At 52.2% G+C, this 12727-nt stretch overlaps 1 protein-coding gene across 1 annotated transcript; it reads left to right on the forward strand.

Moving 5' to 3' along the window:
- The first annotated feature begins 493 nt into the window (after positions 1-493).
- On the forward strand, positions 494-5753 carry SERTAD2 (SERTA domain containing 2). Its single transcript, XM_004710178.2, has one exon. The coding sequence runs from the start codon at positions 494-496 to the stop codon at positions 1433-1435; it is 942 nt and encodes a 313-aa protein (XP_004710235.1). The 3' UTR covers positions 1436-5753.
- Positions 5754-12727: the final 6974 nt, after the last annotated feature.

Here is a 12727-nt window from a genome sequence, read left to right on the forward strand (position 1 = left end):
GCTTCACGAAGTGCTCTGTACCGTCCACACTGTGGCTCGCTTGTGTCCATGACACTTGCATTGGTCACAGCATTGTCAGTGTGCTCCCCGGCTTTAAAAATACATTTATTTGGGGGAGGGAAGTGGAACCTGCATGTTAATGTTAGGCATGCGAACGCAAAGCACATGAGCTGAGAAAGTGAAAACCACCGTTTCCATGGCAACTCTTAACTTGTCTGCGTCGTACACATTTCTCAAGAAACATTTACCAGACTCTACCTAGTGATCACAATTGCTCCACGGGCCGAGGAAGGGGTGGGGGGGGTGCCCAGGGTTCTCTCTCGCTCCAAAGGTGTCATCCCTCCTCGTGAGTTCGTCTGATCCAAATGGGCCGCTGATAAGGAGGAGCCTGGAGTCCCCAGTCCTCCACCCCCAAATAAGCTCCCCTTTTCATTCATCGCGGCCCTTGGTTTGGGTGTGACTAACCCTCCCTCCCTCTCTCCTTCACAGATATATGTTGGGTAAAGGAGCAAAGCGGAAGCTTGATGAGCATGAAGATGGGCTGGAAGGCAAAGTGCTGTCTCCCTCTGATGGTCCTTCGAAGGTGTCCTACACCTTACAGCGCCAGACTATCTTCAACATTTCCCTTATGAAACTCTATAGCCACCGGCCCCTGACGGAGCCGAGCTTGCAGAAGACTGTTTTAATTAACAACATGTTGAGGCGGATCCAGGAGGAACTGAAGCAGGAAGGCAGCCTGAGGCCTGTGCTCGCCGCCTCTCCTCAGCCAAGCGACCCGCTGAGCGACACCTACCGAGAGGCCCCACCTGCCTTCAGCCACCCCACGCCCCTGCCCGCCCACCCCTGCGACCTGGGCAGCACGACACCCCTGGAGGCCTGCCTCACGCCGGCCTCCCTGCTCGAGGTCGAAGATGACGCTTTTGGCCCCCCCCAAGCAGTGCCGCCTGCGGTGCCCACCAAACTCGCGCCTCCAGCTCCCGTGCTGGAAAAGGACAGCTTCTCCTCGGCCCTGGACGAGATCGAGGAGCTCTGCCCCACATCTACCTCCACGGAGGCCGCCGCCGCCGCCGACTACTCCAAGGGGAGCCCTGGCACGCTCGGTGCCCCGAAACACGGGGGGCTCCCCGAAGGCCGGCCGGACGACCCCAAGCTGATGGACTCTCTGCCCGGCAACTTTGAAATCACCACATCCACGGGTTTTCTGACAGACTTGACCCTGGATGACATCCTGTTTGCTGACATTGACACGTCCATGTATGATTTTGACCCCTGCACGTCCTCGTCGGGGACAGCCTCAAAAATGGCCCCCGTGTCAGCCGACGACCTCCTCAAGACCCTGGCCCCTTACAGCAGTCAGCCCGTCGCCCCGAGCCAGCCTTTCAAAATGGACCTCACAGAACTGGATCACATCATGGAGGTGCTTGTCGGGTCCTAAGATCCAGGGAGGGGCCCGGCCGGCGTGCCCACCCGGACCCCACGAGCTCCCTCCGCCCCCCAGCGCCCCTGTAACTCTCCGCACTGTGCATGCACCCCGGCTTGCCTTTTGTTTTTGTTTTTTTTTTCTCCAGAGAAAAAGACAATTTTACAAAAAAAGGGTCACACTAGTTTTTGCTGTGAGCAGAGTTGGAGTGCCTTCATCCAAGTACGACCACTTGTCATATGCTTTCTGGAGTGGTTCCCCAGAGACCCGCTGCCTGGTACTGGAGAGGCCGAGGCAGACAGTGCTGGAGGAGAACGACTCACACGGTCCAAGGGAAGCACAAGGGTTAAGTTGGGAAAAGCTGTACATTGCATGTGCATATCGGTCTATTTTTTCTATAAGTTTTATTGCAAGAGGTTAAAAAAAGAGTATATATATATATACATACATACATATATATATATATATTATTTAGATAATCTCAGTACCTTTTCTGGCATTTTTGCCCTGTATAGGTTGACTTGGCAATTCTGCCTTTTTAGAGGCATTAACTACTCGTAAGTGTTGCATTTACATGGCTGTTTAGAAACTGCTGCCCAAATTTATTTTATATTTTTGTACAGATTCTGCAGTTTATGATATTGTTTTTCTAAAAATAAGTGCTGTTTATACATACAAAATAGCTATTTTGATAGGATTTGCTCACATAGTTCCTGCAAACTTCAGATGTACAAGTTGCACTTGTACTTTTATAGAGTTGTAACATTTTATATGTGTATGGTGCAAAGAGAAAATTGGATCAAATCAACCCGCAGTTGATAACCCCAAACACACACACACACTTTAAGAAAGGGCCAGGTGATATCACACCCAAGCGTCGCCACCACAGACCCCCTGGCACCGACACCTGCCAGGACTGTGATTCCCAGGGCCTGAGCTGGCTGCCCATCAAACTTGCATCAGGCAGTTGGCCGAGAGGGAGGGCCCTGCCGGAGGTAGTGGGGCAGCTAGGGGTGTGTGTGTGTGTGCCACGTTTGTGCTGTTAATCGTTTTTGTTTGTTTGTTTGCCTAAATCAAACCCAAATCTTTGTGGTGTAATTTTTATTATGATTGGAAATTTCACATCTGAACAAAACTTTATTTAAAAAAAACAAACCACCCACCTCTCTTCTTCTTCTTCGTGGAAGTCAGAACCTTGTTGCAGGGCTTCTGGCTTGTAAGAAACAAACCTCCCCCAGAAGGCATCCATCATGTTGCTGAATTGTCTTCCTCGCCTGGAGAGCCTTTGTTCCCTCGGTTGCTAAGTGCTGCCAGTGAATGGCATGCCCACCCCACCACCATGGGCCCAGCTCACCTCGGCCAGCCCAGACCATGCTCCCCTGTGACATCCGGAGCTTGTCATCTGACTGCATCCTGGCATCCAATCGGGTTGCTTTCTTGAATCAACTGCTTTAACTACTTCACACTTTACTACAAGGCTGTTTTACCCAAATACACAGATGAGACTTTCTACGCATGTTCCTTCTCCCCGGCCCCAGGACACGTGAGAAGTCGTTCTTTATCCCGACTGTTGTTCACTTAATTTTAAAACGTTTGCAATGTATCATGCTTGTTGCCGAAATCGTTTAGGACCTTTCCATTTCGGGTTTTTGCTGTTGTTGTTTCTTGCAATGGTACTTTAGCTGTTGAAATGCAGGTTACAACCTATATTGTTGCAATGCAGATGGCTTCTTTAGGAATAACTTTTATATTTATTTAAAATTTTTTTAAATTATGGGATTTTTGTTTTTTTGTTGTTGTTGCTTTTGTTGTTGTGTCATTTGTCAATATTCAGTCACCAATTCTGCTCACTTCTTGCCATGGATAAAATGGGGCCTTTCTGGCCAGTTTAAAAAGAAAAGGAGAAAAAAAAAAAAAGACAACTTTATAAAATGGCACTTTAAACAAGCCATAGATAGATTTATTTTTATAATGCACATGGCAAAGCAAGTACATTTGTGATGAAGGAACTGCTTGTCTAAGCAAAAGATTTGTGTATGATATAATTAAATCTTTCTACATTCTAATTTACCTTTCCCCCCACCCCCCACATGAGTATGTCTTAAAGGCTAATTATCAGCTCAGTAGAGCTGCGAGAAACTGATCAAACCGCAACTTGTTCTCCTACAAGGAGCCTCGGTGCTGCAGACACCTCTGTCGCCGCCATAGGCGGGTCGGGGTCACCTAGGGGACCACCACGAAGCTCAGGGGCTGCCGATGATCACAGAGGTTCCCAGGGTCCCTGTGCTGGGCAGCTTGGAGCGCCTCCCTGTGGAGAACGAGTCGGCCCGGGCCCCAGGAGTTTGATAACCGGAGCTCCTACAGGCCGCACACATCTACAGTAGTATTGATTTGTCATTGTTAGAAACTGATTTACAGTAACTTAGACCAACTGTACTTTCATTGGATTAGCAAACCATGTGTTTAAACAAATCCCATATGTTGGGCAACATTTCACATAAGCGCAGAGAAGTGTTGCCTAAAAAGTGCTTCTCCAGCTCTCTCATAAGGCTGGGCTGCCGAATCTAAACAAACACCCCGACGACAGCAGGCCAGTGCTTTCTGCACGAAACCCCGGCCGGCTGCAAAGTCGTGCTCTTCGGAGTCTCCAGAGGTAGACCTGGAAGGCAAGCAGGCCCCCTTTCTCACAGAGCAACGCTAGCGAGTGGTCCCACTCTCCCGGTGTCTTGTCTTTGCAGAGAGAGGCTTGGGCCTGCCCCCAAGTGTGGTCTCCCAAGTCCCTGTTGTGCTGTGCGACGTGCTTCCAGCCCCCACTCTGTAGCAGTGCCTTCAGCCTTGTGAGGGGTGTCACGTGGCCCTGGGCTGCCCGCCGCTGAGCAGGCAGCCTGAGGTGCCTTTGTAAGAAAGACGAGCACCCGGGCTGGGGGTGGGGGGGTGGCGAGGACTGACAGTGATGTGCAATGAAGTGACAAGATGAGAGCAGAATCATAAGAGCTTTGAATTTTGAAGTGATTTTTCCCCCTCCATAAGTTATTTATTCCTCCCCCCCACCCCGTGTAAATATATTTATTGTACTGTGGAGCTCTAATGACATCTGGATCGTAACATGTGCAGAATGTATGGTAGGAATGTATTCTCTTGTAGGAATGTCAATTTGTATTATTTTGGGGGGGGGGTGTCCGAGCCAGAGCCCCCGGGTCTTCTCACCATATGCACAGTCCACGTTCACTCTTACTCTCTTCTCTACTGTGGGTCTATTTGAAAATATGCAAAAAGCTATGGATAAAGAATGTTTTAATACCTCCAAATTTTTAAGAAAATCAAGCATCAAAAGGTTGACATTTTTTAGAGTTTTTTTAGTAGCACACTCTCTCTCTCTGACAGAAGGGGCCACCCCACTGACACCATGCATACCAAAGGGCGAGGGACAGCAGCGCCTTGCCACGCCTGAGTGTCTTGATCAATCGAGCTCTCTCTCGCCATCGCCCCTGGAGCGCCCCCACTGCCCTGAGGTCAATCAAGGAAAATTTCTTAAATAAATAAAACTCCAAAGAGCCAACGTATCAACTTACGGATCATTTTTAAAGCTTAAATTTATCAGCCACCTTTGTGGTAAATAATGAATTATGAATTCCACAGGGCAGCCTTCTTAAATGACAGGTGTTAAAAAAAAAAAAAGACCGTGCGGCGATTGTTATTCTCTAGATATTAATTGTATTAATTTCAAAACCTTGCCGTTACAAATTGGACCTGTTTCCGTTCCTGAGAACTGGCCTGTCCTCCGCTGCCATGGTGGACGCGCTGTGACTGCTGTGTGCCACCGCAGGAGACTCGTGTGTGTGTGTGTGTGTGTGTGTGTGTGTGTGTGTGTGTGTGTGTGTGTGTACTCGCCACCAGTGCTTCTCAGAATGAGTGCAAATGGGTCCTGAAGATTAGCCACGATCAAACGCTATTGCAGACCAAGCCAGTAGAATCTGTTGGCTCCTTTTAGGGATAAGTTCAGAGGAGAAGTGCAGCCTGTACATGCAAACCACCATGATTTTGGAAAAGCTGTAAATAGTGACATGTTTGGTGCATGGTTTTTGAGGAGGGTGTTTTTGTTTTTGGGGGGTCTTTGTTTCCTGGTCAAAACTGAGGTGTAACCTTCTCTCCCTCGCCCCCAGACCTGAGAACTGTGCCTTTTCTATGCAATATGACAGATGTTACATCGGAACCCAGATGGCTGTACTCACATGTAGGTTTGGGCTGTAATCGGAACAACTGGTCAGATTCAATGGACATGAGCAGTCTTACTTTTGTAGTTTTATATTATACAATAAAGAGTTAAAAGATGTGTGTGCGCACTTTCTTCTGAGGGGGCACAACCAGCTGGGGGTGGGGGCAGGGGCTGGCTGGTGGGGAAGCTCAAGGGAGGGGGAGTGCAGTGTGAGCCACCTCTGCAGACACGCTGTGGGGGGATCACACGGTGTGTCAGGGTCCATCAGCAACAAGAACAGCTCCCTCGACCTGGGCAGGAGCCAGTGTTGTTGACTTGCCCGGCCTGAGGGTGTCCTTAGTGGCCAGAGCACCTTTCTCTCCTAGCTCTTCCCCTGCCGCTTGGATCCCTCCTCTCGGCCTTTTGGTCGGCCTTGCCTCTGAAACCTTCTAAACACTCTCTCCTCCCCTTCCTGTACAGTGGTGGTACAGTGACTTACGCCTTGGGCTGCTAATGGAGACGTCCAAGGTTTGAACCCGTCACTCACTCTACGAAAGAGAGACACCAGACTATCTGCTCCCCTAACGATGTACAGCCTCGGAAACCCAGGGGAACAATCCTGCCCTTCATATGGGGTCCCTCTGAGTCGGAACCAGCTCGCTCGCCGGCAGCAGTTGGCCTTGGCATGCTGTCCGGTGCCTGAGTGCGTGGGTTCCACCACCCACCCGGACTGGCCATCTTAGTACATTCAGAACAGTCGGGTTGCCTCAAGGGAGCTGAGCCTCCTGCAGGTCGCTCCCTGGCCGCATGGCCTTTCTCCTGAGGTGGAGGCTATCCGAGCAGAGTTACTCCTAGGTTCCCTCCTTTGACTGAGCCCTTCTCTCCACCATGGCTCCTCCAACCCAGATCATTGCGTCTGCTTCCCTGGCTCCATTTCTGTACTGCCTGTCCTCATTGAGCGAAAACATCCAGGGTTCCCCTGGAGTCCTCTTCCTGACCTTGGACTGTTGTTGCTGTGCCCTGCCAAGTCCATTCGGACTCAGAGCAGCCCTAAAGGACAGAGTTTCACCTTCCCTGAGACCCCCTGATTCCTCCAGTCCAGACCCTCACTCCTCCCATCTGTCTCCTGGGAGGCAGAGAACCCATGCTCCCTCCTGGCAGCTGGTCCTCCAAGTGGAGTCCTGGGGGTCCAGCCGCACCTGGGCATGAATTGGTCCAGTCAATCGGGCCACCAGAGCAGCTGCAGCAGGGCTGGGGGCTTTATGTGGAAGACACAGGGAGCCGGGGTTGTATACAGTCCGTCCGAGCACGTGGGGGCTCTCTGCCGCTGTCCCGGGGAGACACTCATTAGGCAACTAGAAATGAGATTCTGCTGCTCAGGAGAGAGGTTTGTATTTGGAATTAAGCACATGTGCTATTAATTAGTGGTGTAATGAGCGAATTGCTCAACTTCCTTGTACTTGCAAGGACAAGCTCCCAAATGCTTTGGGGAGAGGGTTAACTGCACTACAGGTGCGAGTGATAGGCGGAAACATCTGCTCTTTGCCCCTGGAACCATGCCTGGCACAAAGGCGCTCAAGACATTGGTTGATTTCGATAGGGAGGAAGGCCAGTAGTGCACCTTCCTGTGCAGGAAGAGAAGCACTGGGCTCCACCTCCACTGTGCCTGGCTCATGCCCTGCCTTGGTCACCCTGACTCCCTCCGGTGGCCAGCACACACTGCTGCCCCGGCCTCACTGAGCTCGCCTCATGACCTGGCCCACGTAAAACTCTGAGAGTACCTCTAACAAGTCTTAGCTACAGCAGGCCGCACCGGGACCGGGGCCATAGCCCAAGGCTGTCCTCAGTGTGGTGGGTTAGGTCAGTCCTTAGCAATGCCGGGCCCCTGGAAGCTGCAGGCACATGGGGAATCCCCACTTCCTGACGCCATGCTTGGCTGGATGGGGATAGGTGCCATCAAGCCAGTTCCGCCACATGGCAACCTATCTACGTACAGCAGAATGAAATGACACCCAGGCCGGGCCTCATAATTGTTTTTGTGTGTGAGCCCGTGGTTGCAGCCATTTGTCAACGAGTTCAACTTGTCAGGGGCCTTACTTTCTCACTGCCCCTCTACCAAGCCTGATGTCCTTCTCCAGGGAGTCGCCTCCCTGACATGTCCTAAGTACATGAGTCAAAGTCTTGCCAACCTTGCCTCTAAGGTAAAGTGACCAGATTTTAACATTAGTTAAGCAGGACACCATTGATAAAACTCCTATCCTGGCGAAATAGCCACATGGCAGCCGAAAACCATATACCCTAGCTTGTGCATTATTCTTTCCAAAAATCGGGACTTTTAAAAAACGCTGTGGGATGTGGGAAAAATTGTTAAAAATCGGATGTCTGGTCATCTTACTCTAAGGAGCATTCTGGCATTGTACGCTGTCCAGGACAGGTTGGTTTGTCCTTTTGACAGTCCATGGTACTTTCAGTATTTTTCGCCAACACCATAGGTCAAATGGGTCGATTTTTCTTTGGACGTCCTTGTTTCAATGTCCAACTCTCACTTGCTTAGGATGCTCTTGAAAATGCTATGCTTTGGGTCAGGCTCACCTTACTCCTCAAAGTAACATCCTCGCCTTTCAACAGTTTCTAAGGAGGTCCTGCCAAGCAGATTCACCCATTGCAATGTTTCCTTTGATCTCTTGACTGCTGCTTCCATGAGCATTGATTGTGGATCCAAGCAAGACAAAATCCTTGACAACCTTCAGTGGTGAGGATTTTGATCTTCTTTCCACTGAGTTGGAACCCATACGGAGGCTGCAACACTTGATCTTCCTCAGCAAGTGCTTCAAGTCCTCCTCACTCTCGGCAAGCAAAGTCGTGTCATCTGCGTATCGAAAGTTCATAAAGCCGCCTTCTAATCCTGAGGCCGCCACCTTCTTCAGATAGTCACAGTGGCCAGGAATTCCTTCACTGAGGACACTGTTCTCTGAGTTTTCACGGCAGCCTAAGATTCCATGTCTCTACTGCCTCCTTAGTCTGCTTTTAGTGGCCCTTTGGAAAGAACCATGGACTGAATGGGCTGAGTCCCCATTTAACACCACGTGTGTCAGATGCTGCTGCGTGCCTGAGTGCATGACCTCATGGTTGGTCCAGCTTATACTAGCTCTAGAGGTTTACTGTACCAACAGAGGAGGGACCCCGGGCTCAGAGAGGTTAAGCAACGTCCCATAACTGGTAGGTGCCAGGACTGGCGTTTAGTCGGGTCTCTGACTTTAATCCATAGCTGACACCCGAAGGCTGACAAGGTCAGGAGACAGTGTTCTACTCCAAGCTGCTGTGCTTATCTGCTGCCTGACCTTGGACGAAAGAGGCCCTGGTGGCATCGTGGATGAGTAGTTGGGTTGCTAACCCAACAAGGTCAGCAGTTTAAACCTACCAGCTGGCTCCACAGTAAAAAATGAGGCTGTCTGCTCCTGTGATGATCTACAGCCCTGAACATCCAAAGAAGTTCTACTCAGTTCTACTATGATAGGGTCACTGTGAGTCAGAATCTACTTGATGTCAATGAGTTTGGAGTTGGGAGTTTTTCTGGACCTTGGATGAATCACTTACTTCACCCCTGGTCTCCTTCAAAACAAAACAAAAACCAACACTGTTGCTGGGACTGACTCCTGGCAACCCTAGTGTGGCAGAGTAGGACCACTCTGTTGGGTTTTAGTGCCCGTGATCTTTATGAACGCAGATCGCCTGGCCTTTCTTCCGCAGCACGATGGGATGGGGTTCAAGCTGCGATCTTCAGTGCAAACTGCTGGCACCGCCCAGAACCTTACTCCATCTCATAGCAGTGTGGAATCCTCCTGGTGCAGCCACGGCCAGGGATTCAGGAACAAGGTCCTATATGTCCAGTGTGCCTTGTTCTAAGAGGGAGCTGTGCCCTCTGGCCAGCCCTGGTGGTTTCACAGCCAGCAGTTCAAAACCACCAGCAGCACGACAGAACGGGGAGGCTTTCTGCTCTGCCCTGTATGGTCGGAATCAACTCAGTGGCAGTGAATTCCGTTTGAGTTCTACCCTCTTGGCCTGCAGTTGGCTGAGTAGCACACTAACGAGCCAGGGTGGCCTCGGGCGGAAGCTCCCCATCTGGGGCTCCTGCAGCATCTCTGGGGGGTGGGTTCGGGGGCTGGGGGGCTTTAACAAAGCTCCCAGGTCGGAGGGAGGCGAATCTCCAATGCCAGCCGTCCAGCCTCCAGGGACTGTCTGCCACTGGCCGGCCGTGCCCTGCGCACGCGCTGGGGGCCCCTCTGGCAGCAGGCTGGCTGAGCTCAGCCCTCCGCTGCCGCTCGGGGAACTCCCCAACCCCCTCAGAGGCCCGGACCCGGCAGCCTGGCTGCCAGCTGCCAGCAAGGCCTATTGTTCACCAGTGGCAAGAAATGGCTGCGGGCTGAGGCCAGAGAGAGGACGCAGGGGCGGCGGGGCGCGCGGCGCGGCCTCTCGCACCTTTCCTGGAGTCTGCCGCCCTCGACCCGGTCCCCCGAGGCTCCCGCCCTTGGGTGCCAGCCCCCAAATCGGACCAGCTCCGATAGGCTTACGGCCACCCATCCCCACTCCTAGGGGCGCTGGGAGCCGCGTCAGGCGGGCGGGCTGCCACCGGGAGCCGAGGCGCCGGGGCCTGCAGCCGCTCGCCGCGTCGGGGTCTCTGGGCGATGCTGGCGGCCTGGCGGAGCTGGCCTGGGCAGAGGAGGAGGAAGGCCGCCGGCTCCCTCGCGGGTTTCGTTATGAACAACCGGCGTTCGCAGTGAGCGGTGGAGCCAGACTTCAAATCTCAGGGGATCTATGTGTCCCAGGACGGGTGGGAACGGAGCCATTCAGGGCTTGCCTTCTGTCCCTAAAACCCTCCTACCTCCACCCAGACAGGCGTCGGGTCCGTTGTCCCCCCCACCCCCCCCACCCTCCCGTGCTCCCATGTAGAAACCATGCCCCACAGTCTGTCCCTGCCTCTCCCTGTCCTTGTCCCTAGGCCAGGAGACTCTGCCCAGGCTGCTGAAAGACACCCTACCCTTGGGGCATCTCCTGCCCCTTGAGGGAAGCTGGCCTTCAACTCCTGAGCTTGGAGGTGGGGCCCAGCAGGAGGCGGGCTGGCCTAGTCAGGGGTTTGAAACCACCAGCTGCTCCCTATTCCCATACAGTTGTAGTCTGGGAAACTTACAGGGTGTGGAAAACGGAACTGGGAAGGGAGTGTATGCCAGCAACGCTGCACATTCATACATCCAGAAGTCTGGGAGGCATAGAGTTCCACTTATATTCCTAAGTAAAAAGTTATTCCCCACAATGCCCCCCCATAGTAATGCCAAACCTAAGGTGCTGTTTGCAAGTACAGTGAACCCTCGCCACTTCGCGCTTCGACTTCCACGGCTTCACTCTATTGCGGTTTTTGCGTGACAGCGCATGCTCTGTCATTACTGCCACTGATTGGCTCATACTGTACACGCTTGATGCCATAAATAATATAATAAATAATAAATGATAATTGTAACGTCCAAAATGTTTTACTGTATTTTCCCTTTTTCGTTTAATAAATTGGGTAATACGAGTGTAATGGTGACTAAAGGGTGTTTTTTCATGTCCTCTATGCTCTAACTACGAAAATATTTGATTTACAAATAAGGAATCCAACTTCACGGAATTTCATTTATCACGGTAGGGTCTAGAACCGATTAACCGCGATAAACGAGGGTTCACTGTACATGGTCACTGACTATAGACTTGGAGATCAACTACTTGAAGGTTATCTGCCTGAAGGTTGTCAGCCATCTGGAGCAAACAGACCCTATTGTCTGTCCCACCCTGAGTAGGACCCACTCCCTTCTGATAAGGGTAATGGATCCTTCCCCTGAAGGAGAGCCCAAAGATGCCTAAGGTCAAGCCAACTCAGAGGATCAAGTTCAAGCTGCTATTTTGGTTCTAGAGCCAGCCTATCTTGTCACATTTGTGCCTTCCTGTCACATGTATGCCCCCTAGTGTCTCCCCTTCCTATTGTGTGCAGTACCCTGGGTTGTGCCCTGGTGTCTGCATGCCTATTGTACAACCCCTTCCTGTGATGCATCTGCTTACCGTGGCTTCCGTGCCCCAGATTATAAAAACCCGTGAGATTACTTACTCGCTCTCTCTACTCAGACCTGGCTCCTGAAGTCTTGACTGAGAGGTGAGCCCTTGCATTACCTTGTCTGATATCTTTTTAACTTACCCCACAGTTTACCCCTTGGACCCATTCGGTTGTGGGAGGCTGATCCCCCACAACAGGGGCCATCCTGTCCTGTCCTATGAGGTTGTTGTGGATTGCCATTGACTCGAGTGAGTTTGGTTGGTTGGTGGCTGGGGCTGGGCAGTGCCAGGACTCGGGCTCATAGAGGTCTTCCTTGAGGTCTGGGAAGCTCTAAGCCACCAAGAAAGGGCCTCAGGGCGAGGAGAAGGGAGCTTATTGGATGCTCTGGGGCCTTAGTGCTGTGCAGACCTCCCACCTTACAATCCCTGCTTACTCCATCTGCCCAACCCCCCAGCTGTGTGTCAACTGGGCCAGAGGTTTGCTCTGTTGCCCTGAGAAACTCTGTGCACAGCTGGCCTGCGGGCTAGAGGGAGGGGTTCGGAGGGGGTGTCTAGACAGAGGAGAGGGCCTCCAGGACTGGGCTAACAGGTGGTCAGTGCCAAGGCTGGGGGAGGTGGACTCTGAGGAGAGGCTCCTGGGAGGGGGATGGAAATCAAGGTGCTGGCAAGAAGTAGGACAAAAGAATTGGCTCGGTTCTAAGGTGGTCTTTCCAACAGGCTGGACCTAGGTGAGGGCTGCCTGGGATCCCTGAATGAGCATTGCCGGTGGGCTTGGGGTGGAGGGTAGGGACCACCATCTCCCTGGATCTAGGCTGGCTAATCATCCCAGGCCACCCTCACGCTGGTCTGTGACCGTGCTCCTTGTGTATCTGGGGGAAACCCAGGCCCAGACGGCTAGCTGCTGTCACCTCAGCTGGTGACAGGGAGCTGGGCTCAAAGCCATGCGATGCTGCCTCATGAAGTCCTGGCACGGCCGCCCAGGAAGCCCTGGGCTAGCCTGGGGAGCCCACCATGCAGAGTTCAGACAT

This window comes from Echinops telfairi, unplaced genomic scaffold, assembly GCF_000313985.2.
Source record: "Echinops telfairi isolate 266 unplaced genomic scaffold, ASM31398v2 ScPeMD7_2573;HRSCAF=3158, whole genome shotgun sequence".
Classification (NCBI taxonomy): Eukaryota; Metazoa; Chordata; class Mammalia; order Afrosoricida; family Tenrecidae; genus Echinops; species Echinops telfairi.

Coding starts and splice junctions, on each gene's coding strand:
- SERTAD2 (XM_004710178.2), top strand. CDS start 494: ATGTTGGGTAAAGGAGCAAAGCGGAAGCTTGATGAGCATGAAGATGGG.